General features: G+C 37.4%; 2 protein-coding genes across 6 annotated transcripts in view; one reads left to right on the top strand and one right to left on the bottom strand.

Annotated features, from left to right (window-relative positions):
- Positions 1 to 2667: 2667 nt before the first annotated feature.
- Positions 2668 to 13618, bottom strand: LOC130930709 (lysophosphatidylserine lipase ABHD12-like). Its single transcript, XM_057858753.1, has 13 exons — positions 13568 to 13618; positions 12187 to 12353; positions 10678 to 10780; positions 10479 to 10598; positions 9159 to 9189; positions 9046 to 9091; positions 8837 to 8966; positions 8731 to 8738; positions 6397 to 6476; positions 6246 to 6328; positions 3175 to 3253; positions 2984 to 3111; positions 2668 to 2904 (listed from the first exon to the last, which is right to left on the bottom strand). Exons 2-13 carry the CDS (start codon positions 12287 to 12289, stop codon positions 2877 to 2879), a joined length of 939 nt encoding a protein of 312 aa, XP_057714736.1. The 5' UTR covers positions 12290 to 12353; positions 13568 to 13618; the 3' UTR covers positions 2668 to 2876.
- Positions 13619 to 14502: 884 nt separating this feature from the next.
- The window catches only part of nin (ninein (GSK3B interacting protein)), a 71120-nt gene continuing 67608 nt past the window's right edge, over positions 14503 to 18014 (top strand). For all 5 annotated transcript variants that reach the window (XM_057859323.1, XM_057859320.1, XM_057859319.1 and 2 more), the window contains exon 1: positions 14503 to 14867. The gene's annotated coding sequence lies outside the window, so the exon portion shown is untranslated. The remainder of the gene's footprint in view (positions 14868 to 18014) is intronic.

The following is an 18014-nucleotide window of genomic DNA, read 5'->3' as shown; positions in this document are numbered from 1 at the left end:
TGAAATTTTAAGTTTAAATGCAAAAAATGGCTTGAGTAGTGAAAGACTCCTTGTAAGAAAAATGTAATGTTCCCAGGTGCCCAGAAAACCCTAATATACCGTAATTTTCAGAATATCAGCCGCTACTTTTTTCCTTCATTTTGAATCCTGCGGCTTATAGTCCAGTGCAGCTTAATTGTTGATTTATTTGGGTTAATAGGTAAGACTTTATTTGACAGCGGTGTCATAAATGTCATAAGACCGTCTTAATTATGACACAATCATGGGCACTACTGAATGTTGATTTGTCATCCTGCAAATTATGTCACTATGTCCAGCTTGGATCTTTTACATCCATTCAAAAGTGAGATAATTTGTCATATAACACTAAAAGATATCTGCTATAATCATTCATAAATGCTTATGACAGTGTCATGTCATAATTACGATTGTCTAATGACAATTTTATGGCACCACTGTCAAAATAAAGTTACCAAATACCATAACTAGCAATCAATGAAACAACTGGGACAGCAACTGAAGAAATAATTAGCACAGGACATGAATTTTGATTGCTATTTATATCTGTGGCGCTGCAATGCATGCTAGGAGGCATGTTGGACAACTGTTGACAGCAGGTGGCAGCAGAGGTTGACTGTCTCCCCCAAGGGAGCAGTGATGGCCAAATGGAAGTTTCTTGAAGCAGTGAAGCTTTGCAGCCAATTGGCTCGAAGCTTCATGGTGGTTCTTTGGTATTATGACAGTCGTATGATGCCTCTGTCAAATAAGGTGTTACTGGTTAATATCTTTTAGTGTAAATATCCCATAATACAGTGAGGACAGCTGCGGCTTACAAATGTCGTTTTCGTGGCAGATTTGGTGGGTGGTGGCTTATAGTATATAAAATATCTTGCTGTATAAAATGAACAGACATATGTGAATAAAACAGAATATATACAAACAGTTTTAATTTTCGGCTACTCACCATGCAGTCTTGCCCAGTTTGCTGTGGTCATCCTGGGAGTTGGGCTCAGTGTCATCTCTGTCGCTGTTTTCTAATTCCAAATCTTCCTCTTCTTCCAAAAATGGCTCAAACCTAAATGGCTGTATGTCACATACTTCCTCTGGATCGACAATAATGTTTAAAAAAATCCACACTTGAACCAGGATCGCTGGAAAATGTTTCCTCTTCTATTGGGCTCTATGCTAAATCTGCCTGAAATCGTGACCCGGCTGACGTCATCGGCGAGATGGCGGCGCCAGAGCGCTATAATGACAGGAGGGGCTGAACGGCAGATTTAAAGACTCATTTCTCGTCATCTGCGCTTTTCCAAATTGTTGTATATAGTCTAATCGTCTCAAAATATGATTTTAATTCCAATAACAGTGTTTCCCCTAGGATTTTTTTAAGATGTGGTGGTGGGCTGCATCGGAGTCAGACAGCCTCACCATCGTGCCGCGGCAAAATTGCGTCATAGCATGACAAATGAGATTTTTTTTTTTCACATTTTTTTCCTGGAAGAACCATAACAAAGAACAAAGAAAATAATAAATGATAATCCTTTGCAGAACAATAAGGGCCGTGGCACCGGTTGGTGCTCGGGCCCTAAAAAGTGCATTTATCAAGGTTTTGTCAGCCGTGATGCGTATATCCGTCCACCATAACAGCCTGATAGCACAGATTTACAGTAAGTATGCCTGCCCCGCTGCTATTAAATACGGCTCTATTTTGGGACCCGTCTCTCAGTGCAAATTCATTCAAATTTGCTGTTCTGTCCACCGCTCACCCATCCAAAATACTGTAATGCCCCAGATTGGGGGAAGAAGGAGTCGGTATTGGCTTACCCACTTTATTGTGGCAACAATAATAAAGAGAAACAATAACATTATATAATAACAGCGGGTTGCCGCGATATGCAATCGCTATGTTGCATGTTTTCCTTCTCGTTTCCTTCTATGTCACAGCTCGTCTCTTAAGGGGGACGCGGTTAGTTACGGACCTTACAAAACTCAATGAATAGGTTGCTGCTGAACCCTTCACACTAGGCTGCTGCTAGTTTGAAACGGCTTTTAAAAACATATACATCTCTTTTGCAAGTCGTGGCGGCTTTTATTTTGGTATGGCGGTGCGCCACAATTGTTTATATGTAGGGGAAACCCTGAATAATAATGCTATTTGATTTTTTTTTTTTCCGCTGTCAGAGGCACTTTAACATGCTTTGTGCTAAAATGGGAACAGGTTGACTTCAAGGCCATTCAAATTAGAGGTGAGGCCAGTGCCCCTATGGCTCCACCCCTTACACTGCTACTGGCGATGGTGCCTTTAACTTAAAACTCAACATCATCAAGCACAATGCTAATAAGCCACAGTGTGCTATTATAGAATCCCTCTGTTTTACGACTTCACTCATTGAGTCTTGCTGCAAATTTTGCATTTTTAAAAATTATTTCTATATAATCCAGCTGTCTTGTGATACTACTCTCAATGAATTGCACTGCTGAAGCACCTACATCACCGTGCCACTCATGTGTTGTCTACCAATGGGCTAGCATAAGCGCTAGCCTGACCTTGTGTCCTTCTATGAACTGTAAAGCATTTTCTTCCTTCTGTTTTGTACTAAGTAGTTTTCATTTTAAATCTTTCCATTTTGGCAAACCGAAATCTTTATAATTGACCGTCTCATCAGCTGGGAGGTTGGTGGGGATACAAAGTGAAACATACAAGAGAAAAAATTACAACTTTATTTTGGTGGGTTGGGCTAGGGCCTCTGCTCCAGGAGTTGGCTTGTTACAATTGTACCTGTTGCTACCCTTGTTAAAGCGGCCCAGTCCCTCTGAAGGAAATCATATCTGCGATGAGTTTGACAGCCCTGCAGACACTAATGTGTTAAGTTACGCTATCTTTGCAGCTTCTGCAGAAAATCCCTGTAAACAAGAGTGGAAAGAACATTACCCTCTGTGGTATTTTCACACAAGGACTCCGTATCAAAAGATATGCCGTCACCTCACTGACTTGGCCAGGTCGGGATCCAAGTAGATGTCACTGTGGGACAATTGGCGACTGGCCGGGTAGGAGATCATTTCCAGCGGAACTTCTTTCTCTCTAAGCGTGCGTGCCGCTATTTGGTGCAGCTGGAAGGGAAATGAAGAGGCTGCTCATCTACACTTGAATGCAAAACGGGTCAGTCTTTTTACCTTCTGACCCATGTCATATGGAACTATGTCATCGTCCTCAGCGTGCAGAATGAGCAGTGGGCATGTCAGGACCTTTAAACTGAACAAGAAAACTCAAGTTTGGTATAGGGCTGCCACAATTAATGGACAACTAATTTGATTAGTGATTTGAGACATTTTTAACATAAAATTGGCTCCCAATGACGGCGACAGAAATTGATAATATTGCGGGATGCTTTCCGATATTTTTTTTTACTCTGATAGGTGCTAGGGCTTCCATGAGTATTTTGATGATTGATTAATCATTGATTTTTGGGGGATTTAATTAGCATATATATATATGGCGGAAAACACTCAGGTGACTTGAATTTCTGCTCTGAGACCCCCAATTTGGCCAAATTTCAAAATTGTCCAATATGCATGTGTGATACATCATTGGAGAGCTTATAAAAAATTTAAACGCCAAAATCCTAACTGGAGGTGAGAGCACGCGAGAGCATAATTCAAGACGCCATGATTTTAGCGAGATATTATTGCGTACCTACCTCTTTTCGATCCAAAAACTCCATGTAGCAGTATCACCGAGTGTCAAGACACAGCTGTGAATGGTCACAGCCGTATTTTGGGGGGATTTTATGGGTGAAACATGGTAATATAAGAAGGGTCGGGATACAGAAATCACAGACATCAAGGAGTGGTCGAGATTTTCTTTTTTATATGCTTACTCTTTTAAAAGTTTTTTTTTTTCCTTTGGATTGATTATTTATCATCTAACATATCGGGGACAATGCGACAGGTAAAAAAAAAACAAAAAACAATGAAGCGATACTTATGAGGAAGATAACCGTGTCCTATTTACAGACACCATTTTTTTCATTGTGACGTAATTTCTTTAAAGTTTAAGATATGCGAGTGAATTTTTTAAAGTCGTTTTTTTTTTTTTTTTTTTTTAATGAAATATTGGACATCAATTAATGATTCAAAGCTAAAAATGACAGACATTTCGAATAATAAATATAATTACTTAGCTTCTTTTCATGGCTGGGTTGAAACAAAAGCGGTTGCGAGGTGTCTGTAAGTGGGGGTCTCCAGGATGAAACGGACAAATTAAAAATAGTTCGGGGGCTTACTGCACCATGAAACTGCTATGGCAGCAAATAGACATATAGTTCTATCAAGCACAACAGTTCTTTTGGCTTAAAATACAGCAGTTTATTTTAAAGAGGGGTGCATGAGCAGAAACTGCTTTCTCACCCTTGTCCGTGTTTTCCACCATAATACACCCCTCGCATTTCTGCAAATATTTAAGTATATCTTTTCATGGGACAACACTATCAAAATGGCACTTTGACACAATGAAAAGTAGACTGTGCGCAGCCTATATAATAGGGTTAATTTATTTTCCCCTCAAAATAACTCAAAATATAGCCTTTAATATCTAAACCCCTGGCAACAAAAGTGAGTATACCCCTTTGAAAAACGTACATCCCTAAATGTCCAAATTGAGTACTGCTTGTCATTTTCCCTCCAAAATGTCATGTGACCCATTACAGGAGTGCTGTCAGCATTGCTGCAGAGATTGAAGCGGTGGGGGGTCAGCCTGTTAGTGCTCACACCCTACGCGGCACTCTACATCAAATTGGTGTGCATGGCTGTCACCCAAGGAGGAAGCCTCGGTACACAAGAAAGCCCGCCTGTCTCATCAGACTATAGGACATGGTTCCAGTAATCCATGTGCTTTGTTGACATGTCTTCAGCAAACTGTTTGTGGGCTTTCTTGTCATACCAAATAGTGGATGCCCATCCATTTAAAGTGGTCCTTTTGGGGCAGCTTACAGTATCAGATGGAGCCATTTTCATCTATAAAATCCTGAGTTCTTGATTAAGTCTGACGAGTGTCTGGCAAGCTTTATCGGAGCTATTGTAGCGGCTGATCCATAAATAAACTGCTTCCCTATACAAGCCGCAGGATAGAAACTAGAGGAGTTCCAAAAAATCGATTCTTACATGCATCTCGATTCGACACTTGATGATTCAATTACGAATCATAAAGGTTCAAAAATGACGATTTTCCCTCATAACTTTATGGCAGCCGCTCTAGCAGAACATAATTCAATACACGTCTGGATGCTGCCGGTTCCTGACAGAGATTTACTCCTTTTTAAAAGACTGGAAAATAAATGTGTGTATGAGACAGGCAGCAACAGAAGTGCGACCCGCTTTTTGTTATTAGTTATTTTTTACAACAAGAGGGGAAGAGAGACAGTTTGTTGCTCCTTGTCTTTTAGATGTTCAGCAGTAGTTTTAAGGCATTTCAATTGAAAAATATCCTGAGTGTGTTGCTAAGACCCGTGTGCATCTATAAGAAGTGAGTACACGAACCCCTTTTGTACTGTTTAGCCTTTATTGTTGTTGTTTTTGAGATGTTAATAGTTAGCGCTAAGCTAATTAGCTAACGTGTATTTCATATGCAGAATGTGTAAAACCATGATTAAGAACAGCGGTAACACTACAAACATGCGAAATAGTACAGAAATCGGTAAAAACAAAGTATATTGGTTAAAAAAAGTCTTATTTCTAAAGACACTTTGTTTCCATAAAAATGTGGAATTCAGTCCACCTGTGTAAATTTTATTGTATTGTTGAGAGAATGGTTAATGGTTAATATTTTTACACTTTCTTGTAAAAAAAAAAAAATTTAAAAATCAAGCCGCTTGAGGGCAGCTTTTTTTGTATGGGCATGTTTCCATCGTTCCTGTTGAATCATTAGGATATTTCAAATAAATAATAAATAATGAACATAAATTTGTTTGGCTACTGTATTAATTAGTAATGTACGATGCATCGATAATCGTGATGATCGCGATCATCGTCAATACCGGGAACATCGTTCAATAATCGAATCGTAGAACCCTGAATCGTAATCAAATCGAATCGTGGGGTTCCCAAGATGGCACACCCCTAATAGAAACAGCGGGAAAAAAGTAGCAGCTTCTAGTCTGGAAAATACGGTAGTTGCAAATGACAAGCATTGATGCAGATACACTGGACTCTCCTTTTCCTGAATGAAGTCAATTCATTAGTCAACTCACTTGTTTTCATTTGCAAACAGGAGCTTGTTTTTCTCCAAAGTGTCCCACAGGAAGAGTTCAAAGCCTGGCCAGAATGTGTAGAGCTGTGCCACACCAGAAAGGATTTTGACACAGGCAAAAAACACCATAAACAAACCTCAAGTTGTCTCACCTTGGCCAAAGGAAAGTTGATGAGTACCTCTCCGATATTTGTGAACGGAGCCTCAAGAATTAGGGCATCCACTGCGGACCCTGGTAGAAAAAAATATTGACGGTGGTACTTACAGTGGGGCAAATAAGTATTTAGTCAACCACTAATTGTGCAAGTTCTCCCACTTGAAAATATTAGAGAGGCCTGTAATTATCAACATGGCTAAACCTCAACCATGAGAGACAGAATGTGGAGAAAAAAAAAACAAAATCACATTGTTTGATTTTTAAAGAATTTATTTGCAAATCATGGTGGAAAATAAGTATTTGGTCAATACCAAAAGTTCGTCTCAATACTTTGTTATGTACCCTTTGTTGGCAATAACGGAGGCCAAATGTTTTCTGTAACTCTTCACAAGCTTTACACACTGTTGCTGGTATTTTGGCCCATTCCTTCATCCAGATCCCCTCTAGAGCAGTGATGTTTTGGGGCTGTCGTTGGGCGACACGGACTTTCAACTCCCTCCACAGATTTTCTATGGGGTTGAGATCTGGAGACTGGCTAGGCCACTCCAGGACCTTGAAATGCTTTCTACGAAGCCACTCCTTTGTTGCCCTGGCTGTGTGTTTGGGATCATTGTAATGCTGAAAGACCCAGCCACCTCACATCTTCAATGCCCTTGCTGATGGAAGGAGATTTTCCACTCAAAATCTCTCGATACATGGCCCCATTCATTCTTTCCTTTACACAGATCAGTCGTCCAGGCCCTTCACAGAAAAACAGCCCCAAAGCATGATGTTTCCACCCCCATGCTTCACAGTGGGTATAGTGCAATTCAGTATTCTTTTTCCTCCAAACACGAGAACCTGTGTTTCTACCAAAAAGTTCTATTTTGGTTTCATCTGACCATAACACATTCTCCCAGTCCTCTTCTGGATCATCCAAATGCTCCCTAGTGAACCGCAGATGGGACTGGACGTGTACTTTCTTCTGCAGGGGGACACGTCTGGCAGTGCAGGATTTGAGTCCCTGGCGACGCATTGTGTTACTGATAGCAGCCTTTGTTACTGTGGTCTCAGCTGTCTGTAGGTCATTCACTAGGTGCCCCCTTGTGGTTCTGGGATTTTTGCTCACCGTTCTTGTTATCATTTTGACGCCACGGGGCTCTAGAGGAGATCTGCATGGAGGAATGGGCCAAAATACCAGGAACATTGTGTGAAAAGCTTGTGAAGAGTTACAGAAAACGTTTGGCCACCGTTATTGCCAACAAAGGGTACATAACAAAGTATTGAGATGAACTTTTGGTATTGACCAAATACTTATTTTCCACCATGATTTGCAAATAAATTCTTTAAAAATCAAACAATGTGATTTTCTGTGGTTTTTTTTCCACATTCCGTCTCTCATTGTTGAGGTTTACCCATGTTAACAATTACAGGCCTCTCTAATATTTTCAAGTGGGAGAACTTGCACAATTAGTGGTTGACTAAATACTTATTTACCCCACTGTATGTGTAAAACGTTTGGAAAGCAATTATGCGGCAAAAAAGAGGAAGAACTTGTCTACATTCACTGCCTCCGTGACATGTTCGACAACTATATGATTATCAAGTTATTCGACAACTATTTTGATAGTTGATGAATCATTTACTGAAATTCTTTTTTTTTCAGCCTCTTAACTCAGTGGCTACTTGATGCCAGATCTCCCAGTCCAAATGGATTGGGTGTCTATCACCGTCAATTGCAGGGAAGGAATAAAGAGTAAATATTGCCCCAATTATGAATTCATTAAATGTTTGAAATGTTTCTTTTCTTCTACTATTTTAAATTTAACTTTTAAAAATTTATATTCTTAAAATGTAATTTTTACATTTAAATCAAAAGAAATACAGTAAATATGACTTTTTAACTTATTTTTAAAAATTCCATACAACAATCTTTAAAAATGTTTTTACTACTTATCTTGTAAAATTAATTTTAGAATTATATGTATATTTCAAATAGAGGAAAAAGGGAAAAGCTGTCCTTGATGATCTTTATACATATTTTTTAATTGGAATTTTTAAAAATGTATTTTAAATTAAAAAAAAAAAACAGAAGAAAAAAATAGTGTTTTCTTTTTGTCAATTTTTAATTATTTTAAATGTGTAGTTATTTAAAAAAAACAAAACATTTTTAATGAGAAAAACAATAAGTAGAATATAGCATATTTTTTACTTTCTTAAATGCAATTTAAAAAGATATATTTTAAATCAACAAAAAAGAAAAAATGTAAATATCCTCTCATCCATTTCCATTTTTTTTTTTTTTTTTTTTTAAATATTTCAATAAAACAGCACAATACAGCAAAAACACCCTTACTTCTGTAATATAAAGGGTAAATCATGACAATGTTATGAACCGATTAGTCAACAAACTGCAAAAATAATCGGCCTTACATCATTTGGGAGAATAAACCTACCCGGAGCCGAGCGAGTGCCCCCACAGACACACCAAGGACCCCTCACTATGCTGCTTCACCCATCTATACAAATGGAGTGCGTCTGCTGTCACCCCATGTTCACTGGGTTTCCCCGTCGAGTCGCCGAAGCCTATGTCGGGATGGCACAGAGAAACTCTATAAAGCTCTATAAATTGAGTCGAACAAGAAAAAAAATACAGTGAGCGCACCTCTGTAGTCCAGAGACAAGATGTGAAAGCCTGCGCTACTTAAAATCTGCAAAATTTCATCCAAATATGAGAACTATCAGAAAAATGTGAAATACCGTATCTGGAAAACTAACCTTTACCAGTTGCACCCTGTGGTCTTTGGCCCTGAAAATAACAAAAACAGATTTCAGGGCCACCCTCACATAACGCTGGTCAACAAAAAAATCTGATCCTGAATCCAAATCTCACCTTCGTTTGTTTCTGTACCGTTTTTGAGTGATATTTTTAACAAAGTGGGCATATGGCTGGTACTTTAAAAAAGCCCAAAAGTAACAGTATGTAGCAAAATAATATATTCTATGCCATGTTTTAGAACTAACATACATTTTAAATACTTTTTACAACCCCCTTTTGCCAACAAAACAAGGTCTGGGGACTGAGATGGCCATGGGAGGAGCTTGATTTTGTGTCTGGTGAACCATTTCTGTGTAGATTTGGCCATATGTTTAGGGTCATTGTCTTGCTGAAAGACCCAGTGACGACCCATCTTCAGCTTTCGGGCAGAGGGCAACAGATTTTGATTTAAAATGTCCTGGTATTTCAAAGCATTCATGATGCCATGCACCCTAACAAGGTTCCCAGGGCCTTTGGAAGCGAAATAGCCCCACAGCATCACTGACCCACCCCCATACTTCAGCGTGCTGAAAAGCACCTCATACCCACTGTGAAGTATGGGGATGGGTCAAAATCAAGCTCCTCCCATGGCCATCTCAGTCCCCAGACCTTGTTTTGTTGGCAAAAGGGGGTTGTACAAAGTATTAACACCAGGGGTGCTAATAATTGTGACACACATTATTTGATGTCAAATAATTATTTCTTTATGTGGGATTTTTACCCCACAGAATAAATGCACTTGTATTGAAGGTTGGATTTTTCTCTTTTTTTCCATTAAGGTCCCATATTATTTGAATTAAAAAATAAATATGGAGGGCACTATAAGTAAAAAAAACATGCTTTATATGTATCTCTTTCCAATGCTAAATCTGAATAAATACATTGAACACACTCAAAAAAAAAAATTAGTGTAGGGGGCTCTACCTCGCGGTTTTTCACTTATCGCAGCAGGTTCTGGTCCGCATTAACCGCGAAAAACGAGGGATCACTGTATTGTTTTTCATCTATTAAAAAAAAATATATATATATAAAATGTTTCAATTTTCTACATTTTTAAATTAGCAATGCCAAAGATAACAAAGCAGTACATAAGTTTTATTAACTTTTTTTTTTTAAATTAAATTTTAAAAATTCATTCCATCACTGCAAGCCCTTTCTAGTCAAAAAGAACTGGGTGTCTGCTGCCATCAATGACATTAAACACAATCGTTTTAATACCATCCATCCCAGTCCAAATGGATTAAGAGTCTATCCCTGTCAATGGCAGTGAATGTGTTAACCTGGTGCCGACGTTGCCATGGAGGTAGATGATAATAGGACTTCCATCTCCCAGCGCGCTGCGGTACCACTCGGGGCCCCTCCCCTCCGCCTCGTCCCATTGGCTGGCAGGGAGCGTGTGCCTTGGGGAGACAAAAATACTCTCAAGACACCAAGCATTTTTTTCCACTCTGGATAAATGCCGACGATGATGTATGCTACCATATGCCCACACGAACGCCCTCTTCCGGGTCCAGGTAGAAGTTGCACGTGTGGTTTAGGATGTATTCGGGATGGTTGAGCTCCACGAAATATGGAAGCTTCACTACAAAATAATGCACAAGTTTAGCAATCATAGGCGGAGCTTGACTTTTGGGGCAGGGGTGGGCACAACATGTTGGTGACCCTGAAACGCAGTGTCAGCAATAAAATTAACTCACAAGAATAATGATAATAATAAGTTGACAATGAGCGTTTTTTGTTTCCAATCATTCTTGAAGGGAATTCTAAATCCGGCTGCTTAGGCAATACTTTTCGCCAAGATCGTCATCCATTGAATATGGTACGCCCGCCGTTTTCGTGCCAATGTAGTTACCCAAGTGAAAAATTGTATCCCCTGGGCAGAGCCATATGGAGGTAGATTTGTGTCTTTATTATTAAAAAAAAAAAAAGTTGCTTCAATTAAAAAAAAAAGTTGCTTCAATTAAAACATATATTTTCAACCCCCCAAAAATGTGCTTGAATGCAAAAATAAATTTGAATCTCAAAAAATTTAAAAATGCATGTGAAAGCTTTTGATTTTTTTTGATTGAAGCAACTTTTTTGATTGAAGTAAGATTGATTTGTTTTTGGGACACATTTTGGCTAGGACATTTTTGTTTTTATTTTTCAGTCAAAAAAGAAGTTGCTTCAAAAAAATATGGATTTTAAAAAAGAAAATCACTTCAAACAAAAAAAAACAAAAAAAAAGAAAAATTTCAATCATAGAAAAAGCTAAATGCAAAAAAATATTTCTGATTGAAAATTTTGCATTTGAACACTTAATCTTCCATTGAAAAAGTTTTTTTGATTGAAGCAATCCTTTTTGTGTTTGGGCCATATTATGATTAGGACATTTGTGTCTAAATCATTCAATCCCCCAAAAAGTTGCTTCAATAAAAAAAGAATATTTTCGATCAAAGAAAAAAATCTTTTAAAAAAACTTTTATTTTTTTTTTTCAAAAAAAATTTTTTTTTTAAATTATTTGCAAAGCAAATGACCGTCTAAGGTGCTCAAAAAAGAATTTTGACCCATTATAAAAATATTTTTTTGGTTCATTTCATTCATTTTTGTTGCAGTTTCATTGCTTTTAAACTTATATATACATAGGAAAGTCAATTACATGCAATGACAGTTTTCGGACACCAGGGGGGGCCTGGCACCCCCATAAAATCCGCTTATGTTAGCAAAGTCAAAAAATGACAAACTTGAGGTGACAAGGGCAGCCGCAAACAGTTACGTTGATGGCTATTAATCACCAAAGGCATTTACGATTTTTACGTCGGCGATGTCCTAACGGTTACTCGACGATCAAAAAACTTTTCAATTAATTGGTAATTGATTGATTGTCAATTTGTCGACGAATCACGGCAGCCCCAGTAGTAACCAATGTGACTGACAATTCATCTTGATTGAAAGCTAACTTCAGCTAATCGCTAATATACATGAACTTACTACAATATTGTACTCACACAAGTGAGCAAAGATGGCATAGGCCAAAGTCCAAGGGAACAGGTAGATGATGAGAGGCACTGACACATAAACGGCCAACAGGACGAATGCCGCTTTCATCATTCCCGCCAATCTTGATCAATTTCCAGCAAGAATTTTCTTAATCCCTCCCTTTCTTAATTTCTCTCTATAAACAATTAGAAGGGATAGGATAAGCGGCACAGAAGATGAATAAATGGATAACAACCAATGGCATCATTAGGTCTCTACAGTATATAAGTGAGTTGCTCAAAGTATTGACTGTAATTTTTGGACTATAAGCCACTACTTTTTTCCTCCACTTTGAACCCTGCGGCTTATAATGTGTATGGATTTTTGCAGGCCGATGAGCTGTATGTCTTTACAGTGCTTGTCAAGAGTGTCCAAAAGTATCAAACTATTGATACTGAAATGTTGTATCTGGATACGATACTTGATTGCAAAAGTATTGATACTCGGTTAATTGATTTGGCATGACCACAGGTAACCTGAAATTTGCAATCATGGGGTAAATTTGAATAAACATTACGCTTGATAGTAATGGAGGATATTTTTTTGCATTTTCCTTGTTAACTCATTCGTTCCTATTGTGGCACTAGACACCAAATCCATTTGAAGCGGCAGGGTTGGCATTGAAATTCGTTCATTTGCTGCCACCCTCACAATTGAAATGGATTGGACAAGTACTAGTGATAAACTTAATGGTGACGACGCTAGCTAGATGTCCAATCTATTTGGTGTTTATTTAAAAAAAAAAAAAAAAAAAAAGTTTATTCTGTTTTGTTTTGTTTTTATTCATGTGGTATCGAAAATGGTATCAAGTTTCAAGTATTTTTTAGTACCAATATCCAATTGAAAATATAGTGTCATGACAACTGTAGTCTTTCCAGTGTGTCTTATGATTCCTAATAAATGAATGGTTTTCTTGTTAAATTTTTGTGGGTGCAGCTTATAGTGAAGTACGCCTTATAGTCCATAAATTACAGTAAATATGCAAATTTTAGCATGATAATGGAGCAAATATTGATCACTGATGATCCACATCACATTTTTGGTTTCCCTTCAAGTCATAGTCAACTATGACTTGAAGCGAAACCAAAAGATTATTTTTAATAATTAACTTTAATAAATGAAATGACTCATGATTCATGTCAGGCTATGTGTTTTTTTTTTAATCGTAAATTCTATCCGCAACATATAGTAATTTGCATTCAATGACCAAATGACCATACAAAGTAACAAAAACGTAAAATAACAGCAACATTTTAAAATAGAACATGACAGCCATTCGGCAATTGTACAGTTCTACAGTATTTAAAATAACAATACAATTAATAATGACATATTTGATAAATAACGTACCTCCAAATGCCTTCGAACTTCCGTATGTGAGTTAGGGTAGCTAAAATGATAGATAGTAAACATAAGGCTAGATGTCAGACACACGCTGTAAGAGAATGTAGACGGGCGTCGTAACTTGTCGGCCATTTTGCGTCAGAGACAGTCGCTTATCATAACATTAAAGTCAAAAGAGCGTTTAGTTTGAAATTATTGCTCAGTTCCAATTCATGTTCAAGCGTCTTGGTTTTTCGTAAATGTTAGAAGTGCAGCAAATTTACCGCTAACGTAATTTATAATTATAATCATACCCACGTCAATAAAGTTAATTATCAACCTAAGTGGTTTTAAATCTGTTAATAATTCAGCGAATTAAAAGTATTTTAGTGGCTTTAATTGGTCATTTTTCCGTCACTGTACTGAAGCCCACGAAAGAAGTTCTCCGACGCAAGATGGCCGCTAGTTACTTACGCTGCCGCTACCATTACCATTTAGCTTAATATATGATCTCCATTGGTTAAAAACACTTCCTGTCAAAAAAGAAAGCGCGAAACGATTGAACGGAAGATATTTGATTGACGTTCACGGCACCAATGGTGAGTAGGAATTACGCAAAAGAGGCGGGGTTTGAATTATTGGACGCGCAAACTCTTTAAAAGTTGATTTTAATGTTTAACCTAGCTCATCAATACTGATTTAAAACCAACCGAATTGTCAGTTAAGGTGATATTATCCACTTGTTTTCCTGTCTGCTTTGTCAAGCCATGATTGTAAAACGACGAATTGTGTCTCAAAATAAGGTGTTTATCATCGAAATGGCAGACATTATTTTGGCAATTTCACTCCTTGACAGCGGGCATGATTTTTGGCAAAATAAATTTTTATTTTTTATTTATTTATTTATTTTAGGGTTATGGACTACTGCGTCAACATATTTGTGACCAGTCAGGGCCGACTTGTGCTCCCTGGGGACCGCCCTTTCCTCCATCAACGACTTTTCAAAATCGCCAGCAGGCGCCGCAGAGAGGAGAAATGGAGAATGACCCTCACCCACAAAGAGCAGCCCAGCCCAGATCGTACAAACGATCGACACATCCTTCCTCGTAGTTGAAACAGCTCTTACATTTCTAGCGCACTACCGAGAAAGACTTTCAAGGCAGCATTGAGGAAACCACGACGACGCGCCTTGTGTGGAGGGCATGTGTCAAAAAAGTACGCTTGGTTTTAGCGTTTAGTGTTTTTTGTTTGTTTGTTTGTTTGTTTGCTTTTTTCCCCACTCCAAGGCTGGACACGGAGAGGAGTCGTTTTAAGTTTGGCGAATTAGGTAAGTGTTTATCATTGTACCGTCGAAGCTTTGATTAACCTTTTATTGGGGAAGTCAGTCAGTGACTATTTTTGGGAATGTAAAAACTTGGCCTCATAAAGACTGGGCGTCCACATACGTTGGCATCACATTTTGGCCTGAATGAACCAATATGAATTATTTTTTTAATGAATAAATAAAATAATATATATATATATATATATATATATATATATATATTAGGGCTGTCAAACGATTAAAATTTTTAATCGAGTTAATTACAGCTTAAAAATTAATTGCAATTAATCGCAATTCAAAACATCTCTAAAATATGCCATATTTTTATGTAAATTATTGTTGGAATGGAAAGATAAGACACATGACGGATATGTACATACAACATACTGTACATCAGTACTGTATTTGTTTATTGTAACAATAAATCCACAAATGGCATTATTAACATTCTTTCTGTTAAAGTGATCCACGGATAGAAAGACTTGTAGTTCTTAAACGAAAAAATGTTATAGTTACAAGTTATAGTAATTTTATATTAAAACCCCTCTTCATGTTTTCGTTTTAATAAAATTTGTAAAATGTTCAATCAAAAGTAGAGTTAATATAATAAGAAGAAGAATACAAATAACAATAATAAACAGAGTGAAAAGTTTTACGTGTATTTTGCATAGCTATTTTGATATGGAATGCCAGTTCATTTTGCATTGTTGTTTAACTGTGTGTCAAAATAGGGCCTCATTTACTATAGACTGAAGTGCTTTTCTTTTTGTGAACATTTTTTTTTTTTTTTTTTTTTGAGCAATAGGAATATTATTTTTGTTGTGCTTTCACTAAACGCTACTTATGTTTGTTGTGAAGGAGAAGCTTATGCCAATAAACGGCGCGGTCCAAAGAACGCCTGTGTCCACTCGCCTTTACTGTATAAGATATACAATCTGTACATATCTTACCCAAAATAAAACAAGAGACACGTAATTGCCACTAAAAGAAAGAAAACTTACCGAAATATGTGTGGAGCACAAATAGCAATTATCATTGCATTGTGAATACAGCATAAACGTCTCACAACTACTATTTCTCCCACGTTTAGAGGAAATAACATGAGTATGGAACGGCGCTGCCCCCAAGCGGCCGGTGGCATTCTCTTCACTCTTAATGTCCAGAAATGGCCTCATTGTAATGTTTGAATTAATATGCCAGGGGGTCATTCATTGCATGCGTTAATTGCGTCAAATATTTTAACGTGATTAATTTAAAAAATTAATTAACGCCCGTTAACGCAATAATTTTGACAGCCCTAATATATATATATATATATATATATATATATATATATATATATATATAATTTTTTTTTTTTTTTTTTTAATGAATATAAACACAAATGCACTCTGCTTATGTCCCCTAATAACACCCATAAGTCGATAAATAATAACATCCATAACATTTTTTTAAATTAACTTTTTTAAAATATAAAATCAACATTTCTGCAAAGATCATATTTGTGCTGGTTTATCTTTTTTATTTATGCTTTTTAAACAAAAAAAAAAAAGGACCGTTTTTCTTTCTTTCTGATTTTAATTAAATTTTTAAAAATTTTTTTTTAAGGATTTAAATCAGTTAATAATGGAAAATTTACTATTAGGTCAATGACTGCCAATGCCAATGATAGTTGTCCAATTCATTTAAACAGGGAAGACTGGCTGTGAATGCTAGTCTCTCAGTGCCATTGACTAGACCTTTGGTCGGCAACTTAAATTGTTGAAAGAGCCATTTTGGAGCAAAAAAGCAAAAAATGTCTGGAGCCGCAAAAAATTGAAAGCGTTATAATGAAGGCAACACATGCTGTATGTATCTATATTAGCTAGATTAGCCAACTATTAAAAATGACTAAGTTAGCTACAAATACATAATGAGCCTTCATGATTACCGTCTTTTCCGCACTATAGGCGCACCTAAAAGCCTTCAATTTTCTCAAAAGCCGACAGCACGCCTTATGATTCGATGTGCCTTATATATTGATCAATACGGTAAATATTTATTTTCCCTGCAGTACATCCTATAAAGCAGTGTTTTTCAACCTTTTCTGAGTCACGGCATGTTTTTACACTGGGGGGGGGGGGAAACCGCGGCACGCCACAAACCAAAAATGTTCCAAAATTACTTGCAGTATATTCAATTATAAAATAATTTCTCAGTATTTAAACTCGGTCAGTGTGAAACTTTAGCCAGTTTAGATGGACACAAAGCAGATGTATTTGCAGGAATCTTCTTCGACAGCTCTCAGTCTCTCTGTTTTTATTTTTTTTATTGCAGTTAGGCCTACAAAGCTCAGAATTATGAGACGGGGGACTTTAGCAATGTCTAATAACCGCGTCAGGGCCGAGCATCTTGCTGACAATGACTTTGCAGACAGGTAGTATTAATGTCCCTGCCACAGTGTGAGACTTTTTGGATTTAGCAACAAGTTCAGCAACAAGCTAACTTGCTTTGAGGGCTTTCTCATTTACCTTTGTAGTTTTTCTCAAAAAACTTGCCTGTTTTTCTGTGTTTTCACGACTTGGGGTTTCGTTTGGAAATGACGTTTAAGCTTACTTGGCACCATGGCGTTGTTTGGATAGCTGCTCGTGTCGCGTTCAAGAACAAGCTCAAGAACTTTTTACCTACTCCTTCCTTCCTACTGCAACTCTGCCTGACGTCGTTTAAAAATAAATAAATAAATAAATAAATAAAACCATATTGGATAATTTCTCGCGGCACACCTGACCATATTTCGTGGCACACACCGCTTGAAAAACAATGCCATAGAGAATAACACCACGTGGTTACTCTGTTGTATGATGACACCTCAAGCTTAACTTCATTACAATATTATTGAATTAGAAGAATGTCTGTGTCATGTTTGTCCTCCTACAAAAAACCTATTAAAACTAAAAATATATTTCCCTCCCACATTTTTGAAGAAGCTCCTGGGAGCAACTAGGGCAGTGCTAAAGAGCCGTAGGCGGCTGTAGAGCCGCGGGTTGCTGACCCCCAGACTAGACGTTTAATATGTTTTGAGTGGGAGTGCTGGTGTCCCAGTCAAAATGGATTTGACATCCCGTCACTGGTAGTTAATTTATGCAAGAACGTTAAAGCCGTTGGAACATT

The sequence above is a fragment of the Corythoichthys intestinalis genome, chromosome 15 (genome assembly GCF_030265065.1).
Source record: "Corythoichthys intestinalis isolate RoL2023-P3 chromosome 15, ASM3026506v1, whole genome shotgun sequence".
Taxonomy (NCBI): Eukaryota; Metazoa; Chordata; class Actinopteri; order Syngnathiformes; family Syngnathidae; genus Corythoichthys; species Corythoichthys intestinalis.
This window is presented reverse-complemented; position numbering and strand designations above follow the sequence as displayed.